Raw genomic sequence first — 15382 nt, 5'->3', positions numbered from 1 at the left:
GCTAATTGTAATTTTTTTGCTGGTAGAAGATCCTGCCTTGATGTTGATGGCTGCCGACTGATGAGGATTATGGTTGCTGAAGACTGAGTGGCTGTAGCAGTCTCTTAAGATAACAATGAAGTTTGTCCCACTGATTGACTCTTCTTTTCACAGAAGATTTCTCTGTAGCATGCAGTGCTGTTTGACAGCATTTTAACCATGGAATTTCTTTCAAAACTAGAGTCAGTGCTCTCAAATCCTGTAGTTGCTTTTTCAACTAAATTCATAGGATACTCTAAATCCTCCGTTGTAATTTCAACAATGTTCACAGCTTCTTTACCAGGAGTAGATTCTAGTTCAAGAAACCACTTTCTTTTCCTCTCCATAAGAAGCAGCTACTCATCCATTCAAGTTTTATCATGAGATTGCAGCAATTCATTCCCATCTTCAGGCTCCACTTCTAATTCTAGTTATCTTGCTATTTCTACCAATATCTGCAGTTAATTCCTTTACTAAAAAGTCTTTGAACATCTCAAAGTTACCGACGAGGGCTGGAATCAGCTTCTTCCAAACTGCTGTTAATGATGGATCACTTTCAGAAGGTTTTCAATTTACTTTGCTCAGATCCATCAGAGGAATCACTATGTATGGCAACTATAGCCCTAAAATAAATTTCTTTTTTTTTTTTTTTTCCTGAGACAGAGTCTTGCTCAGTCGCCCAGGCTGGAGTGCGGTGGTGTGATCTCGGCTCACTGCAAGCTCCGCCTCCCGGGTTCACGCCATTCTCCTGCCTCAGCCTCCCAAGTAGCTGGGACTACAGGCACCTGCCCCTACACCCGGCTAATTTTTTTGTATTTTTAGTAGAGAAAGGGTTTCACCGTGTTAGCCAGGATGGTCTCAATCTCCTGACCTCGTGATCCACCTGTCTCGGCCTCCCAAAGTGCTGGGATTACAGGCGTGAGCCACCGCACCCGGCCAAATAAATTTCTTAAACAATAAGACTCAAAAGTCAAAATTACTCTTTGATCCATGGGCTACAGCATGGATGCTGTGTTAGCAGGCATGAAAATAACCTCAATCTAGGCTGGGCGTGGTGGCTCACACAATCCCACAACTTTGGGAGGCTGAGGCAGGCAGATCACCTGAGGTCAGGAGTTCGAGACCAGCCTGGCCAACATAGTGAGATCCAGTCTCTACTAAAAATACAGCTGGGCCTGGTGGCAGGCACCTGTAATTCCAGCTACTCGGGAGTCTGACACAGGAGAACTGCTTGAACCCAGGAGGCCGAGGTTGCAGTGAGCAGAGATCGTGCCACTGCAGTCCAGCCTGGATGACAGAGTGAGACTGCATCTAAAAAAAAAAAAAAAAAAAAAAAAAAGAAAAGAAAAGAGAACTTCAATCTTGTACATGTCCATCAGAGCTCTTGGATGGGCAAGTGCATTGTCTACAAGCATAAATTTTGAAAGGCATCCTTTTTTCTGAGCAGTAGGCCTCAACAGTGGGCTTAAAATATTCAGCAGACCATGCTGTAAACTGTCATCAGGCTTTGTTGTTCCATATATAGCATAGGCAGAGCAGATTTAGAATAATTCTTAAGGGCCCTAGGATTTTCAGAATGGTAAATGAGCACTGGCCTCAACTTGAAGTCACCAGCTGTATTACCTGCTAACAGAATCAACCTGTCCTTTGAAGCTCTAGAGCAAGGTATGGACTTTTCCTCTCTAGCTATGAAAGTCCTGGATGGCATCTTCTTCCAATATAAAGCTGTTTCATCAATTATCTTAGCTATATCTTCTGAATAATTTGTACTTCACCCTGTACTTTTGTGTTATTATGGCCTCCTTTCCTTCAACCTCATGAACCAACCTCTGCTAGCCTCAAACTTCTGTTATGCAGCTTCCTCACCTCTATTGGCCTTCAAAGAACTGAAGAGAGTTAGGGCCTTGCTCTGAATGCTTTGGCCTAAGGCAATGCTGTACCTGGTTTAATCTTTTATCTAGACCACTCAAAACTTTCTCCATATCAGCAACAAGGCTGTTTCACTTTCTTGTTATTCATGTGTTCACCAGGATAGTACTTTTCATTTCCTTCAAGAACTTTTTCTTTGTATTCACAAGTTGGCTGTTTGGCACAAGAAGCCTAGCTTTCAACCTATCTTGGCTTTTGACATGCCTTACTCATTGAGCTGAATCATTTCTAGCTTTTAAAGTAAGAGACATGAAAGTCTTCCTTTCACTCAAACACTCAGAGGCCATTGTAGAGTTACTAATTGGCCTGATTTCAGTTTTATTGTGTCTCAGGGAATAGGGAGGCCCAAGGAGAGGGAGAGAGACAGAGGAACAGCTGGTTGATAATTCTATCAACCAGTCAGAACACATGCAAAATTTATCAACGAAGTTTGCCATCTTATATAGGCATGGTTCATGGGGCATCGAAACAATTACAATGGTAACATCAAAGATCCTTGATCACAGGTCACCCTAACAGATAGAATAATAAAGTTTAAAATACTCTAGGAATTGCCAAAATGTGACACAGAGACAGGAAGTGAGCACATGCTGTTGGAAACATGGTGCCATCAACTTGCTTGACAGAGGATTGCCACAAGCCTTCAATTTATAAAAAAGCTCAATAAATCAAAGTGCAATAAAGCGAGATCTCACAAGTAGATGGCTCTCACTTCACACCCACACAGTAACAAGTATTGATGAAGACATAAAGAAACTGGAACATTTATCCACTATTGGTGGGAAGGTAAAACGGTGTAACTGCTTTGAAAAATAATGTACAAGTTTCTCTAAAAATTAAACATACTTTTACCCTATGACTCAGATATTCCATTCCTAGGAATCTACTGAAGAAAAATAAAAACACATGTCCACACAAATAATTGTATGTAAATATTCATAGTAGCATCATTCATAATAGCAAAAAACTGGAAAACAAATGTTAATCAACTGGTGAATGATAAAGAGGTACACTGAATACGATTAAACACTATTCAGCAAGAAAAAAGAATAAACTACAGATACATGCTACAACACAGATGAGTCTCAGAAACATTTTGCTAAGCGAAAGAAAGCAAATGCAAAAGACCACATATTTTATTATTCCATTTCTTTTTTTTGAGACGGAGTCTCACTCTGTCACCCAGGCTGGAGTGCAGTGGCAGGATCTCGGCTCACTGTAAGCTCCACCTCCTGGGTTCATGCCATTCTCCTGCCTCAGCCTCCCCAGTAGCTACAGGCGCCTGCCACCACCCCTGACTAATTTTTGTGTTTTTAGTAGAGATGGGGTTTCACTGTATTAGCCAGGCTGGTCTTGATCTCCTGACCTCATGATCCACCCACCACGGTCTCTCAAAGTGCTGGGATTACAGGCATGAGCCACTGCGCCCGGCCTATGATTCCATTTCTATAAAAGGTCTAGAAAATACAAATCTATAGATTCAAGCACTAGAACAGATTGCCCAGGGGCTGAAGGTGAAAATAAGAATTTACTATAAATAAGCATGAGTGATCTTCTGGGGGTGATAGAAATTTCTAAAATAAGATTGTGGTAAAGACTGCATAATTCCGTACCTTCAACAAAAATCAAGAAATTGTACACTTAGAGCAGGTACATTTTATGATATGTAAGATGGCAAATTAAAGTGTTAAAAAGTGTCAACATGCGGCCAGGCACAGTGGCTCATGCCAAAATCCCAGCACTTTGGGAGGCTGAGGCAGGCAGGTCACGAGGTCAAGAGATTGAGACCATCCTGGCCAACACGGTGAAATCCCATCTCTACTAAAAATACAAGAATTAGCTGGGTATGGTGGCATGTGCCTATAATCCCAGCTACTCAGGAGGCTGAGGCAGGAGAATCGCTCGAACCTGGGAGGTGGAGGTTGCAGTGAGCCGAGATAGCATCCCTGTACTCCAGCCTGGCAACAGAGTAAGACTCCACCTCAGAAAAACAAACAAACAAACAAAAAAAAACAGTGTCTATATGCTGGCACAGAGGGGAATTAAAGGAATATTTAAAAAAAAAAAAAAAAAAACCTGCCTCTATCTAGATTTTAAGTATCCTGTATTTATATTTAAGGAATATAAATTCCTTGAATGTTTGCTGCTGTGACAATCATCATGGTGGCCATAGCATGGAAAAGGAATGCATCTAAAAGCAAGGAACAGGAAAGCCCAAACAGCATCCTAAAAGGAGATAACTGAAAGGTATGTTCAGTAACAGTGGCTAACTCAGAATGGCACAAGAAGAGGGGTTTAGAGAGGTACAATAGTTAAAAATAGGCCTTGAATGAATTACTGAAGACTGTCAATGCCTTAAGCAAGCTATTTCTGCCAGGCTCCAGAAAACTCTCCGTGAGTCAGTAATATGAATAATGCTGAAAACAGGAAGACTAATTTAAAGTCTGTTTAGTGGGCTGAATGGTGGCCCTCCAAAAGATAAGTCTTTGTCCTAATCCCTGGAATCTATCAATGTGACCTTATTTGGAAAAAGGTCTCTGGAGGTATAATTAGGATCCTGAGATAAGATCATCCTGTATTATCTGAGTGACCCTAAATCCAATGCCAACAGTCCTCTTAAGAGGAGAGAAAATACAGACACAGAGGAGAAAGCCATGTAAAGATGGAAGAAGAGACTGGAGTTATGCAATCACAAACCACTAAATGCCTAGAAACACCAGAACTGGAAAAGGCAAGGAAGGATTCTTCTCTATAGTCTTTGGAGGGAATGCATTGCCCCTGCTGAAACCCTGATTTCAGACTTGTTTCCAGAACTGTGAGAGAATAAATTTGTTTTAATCCATCAATTTTGTGGTCGTTAATAATGGTAGCCCTAGAAAACTATACAGTTTATAAAGAATATTATATGCCCAGATGTTCTCCAGGAGAAGAATGACCAAGGAAAAGTTAGAACCAAGAGTTTACCCAATAGGTTTGATCAGATTAAGAAATGGTTTAATGGTTTCTGAAACTCCCCTCCTAGCTTGTGGAGTTTCAGAAAGAATTGACATGTACATAGAAAACTAGCCTTCCCTAAAGCAATTACTAAAATCAATTAGGTTAGCATTCATGGTATAATACATGTCTTAGTCATACAAATTATTTTCATAGGCATACAAATATTAACACTGGACACACACATACTCTAAAAAGATTAACCAGGCCGGGCGCAGTGGCTCAAGCCTGTAATCCCAGCACTTTGGGAGGCCAAGGCGGGCGGATCACAAGGTCAGGAGATCGAGACCATCCTGGCTAACACGGTGAAACCTGGTCTCTACTAAAAATACAAAAAAAAATTAGCCGGGCAAGGTGGCAGGCACCTGTAGTCCCAGCTACTCGGGAGGCTGAGGCAGGAGAATAGCATGAACCCAGGAGGCGAAGCTTGCAGTGAGCTGAGATCGCGCCACTGCACTCCACCCTGGGGAACAGAGCAAGACTCCGTCTCAAAAAAAAAAAAAAAAAAGGTTAACCAAATATAGATTTATATTTATTTGTTATTTTTTGAAATGCAGTCTCACTCTCACTCAGGCTGGAGTGCAGCGGCGCGATCCTGGCTCACTGCAACCTCCACCTCCCAGGTTCGAGCAATTCTCCTGCCTCATCTTCCCGATAAGCTGGGACTACAGATGTGCACCACCACACCTGGCTAAGGTTTTTTTTTGTTTTTGTTTTTGTTTTTGTTTTTTTTTGTATTTTTAGCAGAGACAGGGTTTCGCCATGTTGGCCAGGCTGATTTCAAACTCCTGACCTCAGGTGATCCACCTGCCTTGGCCTCCCAAAGTGCTGGGATTACAGGTGGGAGCCACCTTGCCCAGCCCCAAATATGGATTATTTGTGCTATAATCAATTTGGGAGGATGATGTTATGTGTGTGTATGTAGGAAGGGCATAACAAAGCTACCTTTTTTTTCTCTCTAGTCCCAAGACTGCAGCTAAAGCTAAATATTAATGTTCTTTAACAGGAAGTCAGTCAATAAAATAAATGAAAAACTCATAAAAGGCAACAGAAAAATATTTGGAAATCTGCAGGTAAATAAATACCAGAATAAACAATAGTTTAAAAGTGGTGTTTAAGGGCCAGGCGTGGTAGCTCACGCCTGTGATCCCAGCACTTTGGGAGGCCAAGGTGGCAGATCACAAGGTCAGGAATTCAAGAACAGCCTGGCCAATATGGTGAAACCCCATCTCTACTAAAAATACAAAAAAATTGCCTGGGAGTGGTGGCTCATACCTGTAATCCCAGCTACTCAGGAGGCTGAGGTAGGAGAATTGCTTGAACCCGGGAGGCGGAGGTTGCAGTGAGCCAAGATCGTGCTACTGCACTCTAGCCTAGGTGACAGAGAGAGACTCTGTCTCCCCCACCCAAAAAAAAAAAAAAAACCGTTGTGTTTGCCTCCTGGGAACTGACCTCTTATTAAGGGAACAGTATTCCAACCTAAATTTAATATTAAAAAATTTTTTTTTTTTGAGGTAGAGTTTTGCTCTTATCACCCAGACTGGACTGCAATGGCACAATCTCAGCTCACTGCAACCTCTGCTTCCTGGGTTCAAGCAATTCTCCTGCCTCAGTTTCCCAAGTAGCTGAGATTACAGGCATGCACCACCACGGGACCCAGCTAATTTTCGTATTTTTACTAGAGACAGGGTTTCATCATGTTGGCCAGACTGGTCTTGAACTCCTGACCTCAAGTGATCCACCCGCCTCGGCCTCTCAAAGTGCTGAGACTATAGGTGTGAGCCCGGCCCTAAAATATGAATAAATATTAGTAAGTGTGGTATAATATATACTTGGGTCTTTGTTCCCATGTTGCCAGTTCCTGTCATAGAGACCCTAAAACTGGAATTTCCTGAGTGATAGGAGTATCTTTTGTTATTTATAACGAGCCCCTTATATAATAAGCTCCATTGTGGATATTTACGGCAGGATCCCTGCGTAACCTCGGGACGGGGCCAGTCACTAGAAGGGTCAAAATGACTAGAGGATTAGAGAGTTGGAACTTTTAGCTCTACCTACTGACCTAAGGGACAGGGGAGGGAGATGTAGGCTGGAGATCCTGGAGATCAAGCTCTACAAAGACTTTTTTTTCCCCTTTCCTTTTTCTCCCCAGCCCCCACTATCAAGACTCTTCAACAAGATTTAATGAGCTTCCAGTTGCTGAACTGTGGAAGTACTGGAAGGGTGGTATGCCCAGAGAGGATACGGAAGCTCTGCACCACCCCACCTCATACCTCGCCCTAGCCATCTCTTCATCTGGTGTTCACCCGTATCCCTTGCAATATCCTTTATAATAAACATAAGTGTTTCCCCAAATTCTGTGAATTGTCCTAGCAAGTTAATCAAACCCAAGAAAGAGGTCACAGGAACCAGTTTGTAGCCAGTCAGTTACAAGTATGAGTGGCCTACACTTTTGACTGGCATCTGAAGTGAGGGCAGTCTTGTAGGACTGAGCCCTCAATCTTTGGGATCTGACACTATCTACAGGTAGACAGCACCAAAATTGAATTTAATTGAATTAGAGGAACTCACTGCAGAATTCACTGCTTGGCTGGTGTGTGGGGAAACCCTCCCCACCCCTGCCTCTACTCATCTGGTCACAGAATTGGTGCTGTGACTGTGTGACAGTAGAGTACAAAGGAAAAAAGTTTGTTTGTTTCCTTTCAGAATAAGAATAACATAAAAGCATCTACACATTAGAAAACGAATAGGCTTAGGAGTCAGAATCTTAGCTCTAATCACAGTCCTAACACTAACTTATTAACTCGGGCAAGTTACTTAACTCACTGAGCCTCAGTTTCTTCATCTAGAGATGGAAGTGAAAGCACTTATATCATAAGGTGGTCATGAGAATTAAATGAGATAAAAGAGACACAATGAGTACCATACTACTCTATACCATCATAATATTAACAAGTACTCGTTTTAATTTTGCCCCTGAAGCTCAGGAGAACTCATGGGTGAATGAAAATCATCTATTTAACCCTACTTTGTGACAGTCATTATCAACTTAATTACACGTATTTGTTCACTAATCTCCCTTTGCTGAACTCATACAAAGAATCTATAGCCTTTACAAGCTAAATCCAGCAGTATCTCAGGCTGGGCACAGTGGCTCACACCTGAAATCCCAGAACTTTGGGAGGCCAAGGCTGTAGAACTGCTTGACCCCAAGAGTTCAAGACCAGCCTGGACAACAGAGCAAGACCCTGTCTCTTTAAAAAATAAATAAAAAACAACAACAACAAAAACAAGGTTTAAAATTGGAGCCAGAAAGGAAAAAAAGTAAAAAGCAGTATCTCATAAATATTTTTGTGTTGTTTTCAAGTTGTTTGACCTATGTAAGCGATCTGCCTCTCTGTATTCCATTTATCCTTATCCCCTCAACTCCTATTCACATATTAAATAAGAAAACTAGTGATGGATATATATCGTCCCCAGTTATACTTACTGTCTTATAACTGTGTCCATCCAAGAAGAATTTGCTTCGGGAACTTTTAAACATGCCAAAGCTGAAGCTTTTATGATGAAGTCATTGACAGAAATTTTGCTTCTCCCTTCTAAAATCTGGAAAGACAAGAACAACTGTAGTTTCCTTTTTTTTTTTTTTAATTTTAAGTTTCAGGGTACATGTGCAGGATATACAAGTTTATTATATAGGTAAACATGTGCCATGGTGGTTTGTTGCACCTGTCAACCCATCACCTAGGTATTAGGCCTCACATGCATTAGCTATTTTTCCTAATGTTCTCCCTCCCCGGACAACTGTAGTTTCTAAATTCTCTCACCAAAGAGTAAAACTGTATAATCTTGAGAAAAGGAGGAGGAGGAGAAAGAGAATGAATATACAAATACCCTGAGGTAGAAAGAAACAAATGAAACCAAACATTGGTTCCTTCATCTTTTTAAATGCAGACTCTTACAGCTGTTTTCTGGTAAGTACTGCTTTAGCATATCCCATAAGTTATGGTATATTATGTCATAATTTTCATTCATCACAACAATAACAAAATTTGGTTCTTTGAAAAGATCAACCAAATGACAACCACAATGATAAATGTTTAGTTAGACTGACCAAGAAGAGGAGAGAAGACCAGAATTCCTAAAATTAGGAGTGAAATAGGGGACATTACTATCTACCTTACAGAAGTAAAAAGAATTATAGGGAATACTATGAACGACCATACAGACATAAGCTACCAAAACTGAACCAAAGAGAAACAAAAACTCCGAACAGACCTATAACTAACGAAGAGATTGAACTGGTAATTTTAAAACTACCCACATAGAAAAGCTTAGACCCAAATGGCTTCATCAGTATTCTACCAAACATTAAACAAGAATTAATATCAATTCCTCACAAATTCTTTTAAAGAAAAATCAAAGAAGAGCAAGAAACACTTCCCCACACATTCTATAAGACCGGTATTAGCCTGATACCAAAACCAAAGATGACATTAGAATAAAAAAAAAAAAAAAAAAAAAAAACTACAATAATCTCTTACGAATATAGATGTAAAAATCTTCAGCAAAACGCTAGCAAATAAAATCCAGCAATATATAAAAAGGATCATTCACCATGATCAAATGTGATTTATCCCAAAAATGCAAATTTCCATTAACATCTGAAAATCAATTAACGTAATAATGTCCTAATAGAATACAGGACAAAAAACACATAACCATCTCAACAGACACAGAAAAAGCATTTGATAAAATTCGCATTTGATAAAATTCAATACCCCTTTTCATGATCAAAACACTCTTACTAACTAGGAACCGGAAGGATTGCTCAACCTGATCTAGGGAAACCTCACAACTATTTAATGATCAAAGACTTATTCTCCCAAAGATCAAGAACAAGACGAGATGTCCACTTCTGCTACATCTATTAAACATTGGCTAGAGGTGCCAGCCAGAGTAATTAGGCAAGAAAAGAAATAAAAGGCATACAGGTCAAAACGGAAAAAGTACAATTATCTCTATTTGCAGATAACATTATCTTGTTTACAGAAAATCCTAAGAAATACACTAAAAAACTGTAAGAACTTCAGCAAGTTTGCAGGATACAAGGTCAATATAGATCCCATTCCAGCAGGCATACAAAAAGAAAGATCAATATAGAAAAATCAATTGTTATCTCGATTGATTGCTCAGAGTCAGTTATACATATAACTCCTTTTCTACTCTTTCCCCACTTCTCACTAGAATAGCTGACTAGTCTTAAAAAAAAAAAATCATACCTTTATATAGTAGCAATGAAAAATCTGAAAATGAAATTTAGAAAACAATTCCACTGAGTAATATTAAAAAGAATAAAATACCTAGGAATAAGTTTAACAAATGCAAATTTAGAGTGCAAAACTTACACTCTGAAAAACTATAAAAAAATTGTTAAAAGAGACTGAAGAACACTCAACTAAATACAGGGGCATCTACATGTTCACGGATGAAAAGACAGTATTCTTCGGATGGCAACACTTGCCAAATTGATCAGCAGACACATCCAATCAATCCTTATCAAAATGTTAACTGGCTTCAATGCAGAAATTTACAAGTTAATCCTAAAATTCATTTAGAATTGCAAGGGACTCAGACAAAACAATCTTGAGAAAAAAGAACAAAGACGACTCACATTTCCTGATTTTTTTTTTTTTTTTTTTTTTTTTGAGAGGGAGTCTGGCTCTGTCGCCCAGGCTGGAGTGCAGTGGCCGGATCTCAGCTCACTGCAAGCTCCGCCTCCCGGGTTTACGCCATTCTCCTGCCTCAGCCTCCCGAGTAGCTGGGACTACAGGCGCCCGCCACCTCGCCCGGCTAGTTTTTTTTTGTATTTTTTAGTAGAGATGGGGTTTCACCGTGTTAGCCAGGATGGTCTTGATCTCCTGACCTCGTGATCCGCCCGTCTCGGCCTCCCAAAGTGCTGGGATTACAGGCTTGAGCCACCGCGCCCGGCCCACATTTCCTGATTTTACAACTTATTACAAAGCTAAAGTAATCAAGACTATGGTACTGGCATAAGGGTATACAGAGATTAATGGAATGGAATTAAGAATCTGGAAATAGGCACAGTGGCTCATGGCTGTAATCCCAAACTTTGGGAGGCCAAGGTGGGTAGATCACTTGAGGTCAGGAGTTCGAGACCAACCTGGCCAACATGGTGAAATCCTGTCTCTACTAAAAGTACAAAAATTAGCCAGGCATGGTGGCTCATGCCTGTAATCCCAGCTACTTGGGAGGCTGAGGCACGAGAATTGCTTGAACCTGGAAGGCGGAGGTTGCAGTGAGCCAAGATCACGCCACTGCACCCCAGTCTAGGCAGAGTGAGACTCAGTCTCAAAAATCGGCACAAGACAAAGATGCTCTCCCCCTCACCACTCCTATTCAACACAGTATTGGAAGTTCTGGCCAGGGCAATCAGGCAAGAGAAAGAAATAAAGAGTATTCAAATAGAAAGAGAGGAAGTCAAATTGTCTCTGTAGATGACATGATTGTATAGTTAGAAAACTCCATCATCTCAGCCCAAAATCTCCTTGAGCTAATAAGCAACTTCAGCAGTCTCAGGACACAAAATCAGTGTGCAAAAATCACAAGCACTGCTATACACCAACAGACAAACAGCCAAATCATGAGTGAACTCCCATTCACAATTGCTACAAAGAGAACAGAATACCTGGAATTAATTTTGACAAGGATACCAAGATAATTCGATGGGGAAAGATGGTGCTGGGGTGAAAGAAACCAGAAACCTAGGAATACAACTTACAAGGGATGTGAAGGACCTCTTCAAGAACTACAAACCACTGCTCAAGGAAATGAGAGAACACAAAAACAAATGGAGAAACATTCCATGCTCACAGATAAGAAGAATCAATATCATGAAAATGGCCATACTGCCCAAAGTAATTTATAAATTCATTGCTATCCTCATCAAGCAACCATTGACTTTCTTCACAGAATTAGAAAAAAACTACTTTAAATTTCATATGGAACCAAAAAAGGGTCCATATAACCAAGACAATCCTAAGCAAAAAGAACAAAGCTGGAGGCATCATGCTACCTGACTTCAAACTACAATACAAGGCTACAGTAACAAAAACAGCATGGTACTGGCACCAAAACAGATATATAGACCAATGGAACAGAACAGAAGAACAGAGGCCTCAGACATATCGCCACACATCTACAACCATCTGATTTTTGACAAACCTACAAAAACAAGAAATGGGTAAAGGATTCCCTATTTAATAAACGGTGTTGGGAAAACTGGCTAGCCATATGTAGAAAACTGAAACTGGACCCCTTCCTTACACCTTATACAAAAATTAACTCAAGATGGATTAGACTTAAATGTAAGACCTAAAACCATAAAAACCCTAGAAGAAAACCTAGGCCATACCATTTAGGACATAGACATTGGCAAAGACTTCATGACTAAAACACCAAAAGCAATGGCAACAAAAGCCAAAATTGACAAATGGGTCGAATTAAACTAAAGAGGTTCTGCACAGCAAAATAAACTATCATCAGAGTGAACAGGCAACCTACAGAATGGGAGACAATTTTTGCAATCTATCCATCTGACAAAGGGCTAATATCCAGAATCTACGAGGAACTTAAACAAATTTACAAGAAAAAAACAAACGACCCCATCAAAAAGTGGGCAAAGGATATGAACAGACACTTCTCAAAAAAAGACATTTATGCGGCCAACAAACATATGAAAAAAAGCTCATCATCACTGGTCATTAGAGAAATGCAAATCAAAACCACAATGAAATACCATCTCACACCAGTCAGAATGGCGATCATTAAAACATCAGGAAACAACAGATGCTGGAGAGAATGTGGAGAAATAGGAGCGCTTTTACACTGTTGGTAGGAGTGTAAATTAGTTCAACCATTGTGGAAGGCAGTGTGGCGACTCCTCAAGCATCTAAACCAGAAATACCATTTGACCCAGAAATCCCATTACTGGGTATAGACTCAAAGGATTATAAATTATTCGACTATAAAGACACATGTACACGTATGTTTACTGCAGCACTGTTCACAATAACGAAGACTTGGAACCAACCCAAATGCCCACCAATGATATGCTGGATAAAGAAAATGTGGCAGATATACACCATGGAATACTATGCAGCCATTAAAAAAGGATGAGTTCATGTCCTTTACAGGGACATGGATGAAGCTGGAAACCATCATTCTCAGCAAACTAACACAGGAACAGAAAACCAAACACCGCATGTTCTCACTGTAAGTGCGAGTTGAACAATGAGAACACATGGACACAGGGAGAGAAACACCACACACCAGGACCTATATACAGGGGGACGAGGGGTTAGGGGAGGGATAGCATTAGCAGAAATACCTGATGTAGATGACGGGCTGATGGGTGCAGCAAACCACCATGGCACGTGTATACCTATGGAACAAACCTGCATGTTCTGCACATGTACCCCAGAATTTAAAGTATAATAAAACAAAACAAAACAAAAAATAACAAGATCAAAAAAAAAAATCTGGAAATAAAATTCTCACATATATGATTAATTTTGACAAGGAAACCAAGATAATTCGATGGGGAAAGATGGTGCTGGGATGAAAGAATAAATGTCCACATGCAAAACAATGAAGTTAGATTCCTATCTCACACTACCTACAAAAAATTAACTCAAAATACAGCAAAGACCTATGTAAGAACTAAAACTATAAAACTGTTACAAGGAAACATAAGTGTAAATCTTTATGACCTTAGACTAGGTAATAGTTTCTTAGATATAATACCAAAAGCACAGAAGAAAAAAATAAAGTGGACATAACCAATATTTAAAATCTTGTGCTTCAAAGGACAAGATCAAGAAAGTAAACACCAGCTGGCATACTGTAACAAAATATATGGACAAAAATATAAATGTTTGGTGGGGAAAGACAAAATTTTTGTAACTTAGAAAGTTGGAATTTTCAGACCTTTTACCTTATTAAGTTCTTTCCGTACCAACAAAACTTCTCCCATATTTACATCTATAGAAAGGTAATAATGAGGTATGGTTTGCTTTGATTGCATTAATCGCTGTGCAATAACCTGAAACCAAAGAGATTTTTAAAAAATCATCTTGAGTTAAGACCTTAACTAATTCAGGGCTCTGTTTGTCTCTTCACCTTACTCTCTGGTAATACTTACCTCAAGCATTATTATAATTGAAAGACGGAGGACTCCGCCATAATATAACACCTCCTAGGTTTTTTTTTTTTTTTTTTTTGAGATGGAGTCTCGCTCTGCTGCCTAGGCTGGAGTGCGGTGGTGTGATCTCGGCTCACCACAACCTCCACTTCCCAGGTTCAAGCAATTCTCCTGCCTCAGCCTCCCGAGTAGCTGGGACTACAGGCATGTGCCACCATGCCCAGCTAATTTTTGTATTTTTAGTAGAGACGGGGTTTCACTATGTTGGCCAGGTTGGTCTTGAAGTTCAGACCTTGTGTTCCACCCGCCTCGGCCTTCCAAAATGCTGGGATTACAGGTGTGAGCCACTGCACCTGGCCCTTCTAATAGAACAAATGGATTCAAGTATTCAGCTGGCCAAAACTTCCCTTAAAGTAATCGTCTAATATTCCCAACTTAAAAAGCCTCTGTTAATGTGTTAAAACTATGGAAGCAACTAAACAACTAGAGTAAAGATGCCCCTAATAGCTGATTCCAGATGATGGTAATTCTCTTACCCGACGAATGTTGCTAATTGGGATATCTGTGAAGACACCTGTAGGAACTGGTGCCATTCCAGGACCTGTGGGAGGCACAACAGCTGCTAGAGCCTATGGGAGGAAAGAAAAAGTTCTCAGTAACTATGGCTCAATCTTAGCATAAGTACCTGGGAAAGACTGCCAGTGACTATGCAGTTTTTTTTTTTTTTTTTGGAGACAGGGTCTTGCTCTGTCACCCAGGCTGGAATGCAGTGGCTCAATCATGGTTCACTGCAGCCTCAACCTCCTGGGCTCAAGCAGTCCTCCCATCTCAGCCCCTAGAGTAACTGGGAATACAGGTGCATGCCACCATGCCCAGCTAATTTTTTTGTATTTTTAGTAGAGATGGAAATTAGCCATGTTGCCCTGACTAGTCTCAAACGCCTGGGCTCAAGTGATCCACTCACCTTAGCTTCCCAAAGTGCTGGGTTTACAAGCATGAGCCACCATGGCCAGTCTAAAAACTAAGCTTTATACAATAGCTATTTCTGTCCCCAGCGAGCAAGAGACTTCTGCTTGTTTTAAGAGTTTTAATTTTTTTACTTAGAATTCTGAAATCATATTTTAAATGTCATTTTTCTTTGTGTCAGAGTATGTTCAATGACCAGTTTATGTCAAAATAATTTTGTTTTTGCAAAATTATGTTCAAGAAAAGCAACCG

The 15382-nt window shown here is 40.2% G+C and overlaps 1 protein-coding gene across 3 annotated transcripts in view; it reads right to left on the bottom strand.

Annotated features, from left to right (window-relative positions):
• Positions 1-15382, bottom strand: part of LOC105493615 (dihydrolipoamide S-acetyltransferase) — a 37699-nt gene that overhangs the window by 4601 nt on the left and 17716 nt on the right. For all 3 annotated transcript variants that reach the window (XM_011761410.3, XM_071075955.1, XM_071075956.1), the window contains exons 9-11: positions 14701-14793; positions 13958-14065; positions 8432-8547 (exon numbers count right to left, since the gene is read on the bottom strand). In XM_011761410.3, coding sequence (XP_011759712.2) covers positions 8432-8547; positions 13958-14065; positions 14701-14793 — 317 coding nt within the window. The remainder of the gene's footprint in view (positions 1-8431; positions 8548-13957; positions 14066-14700; positions 14794-15382) is intronic.

This window comes from Macaca nemestrina, chromosome 12 (genome assembly GCF_043159975.1).
Source record: "Macaca nemestrina isolate mMacNem1 chromosome 12, mMacNem.hap1, whole genome shotgun sequence".
Classification (NCBI taxonomy): domain Eukaryota; kingdom Metazoa; phylum Chordata; class Mammalia; order Primates; family Cercopithecidae; genus Macaca; species Macaca nemestrina.
Note: the sequence above shows the minus strand (reverse complement) of the source record. Positions and strands in the feature narration are given on the sequence as shown.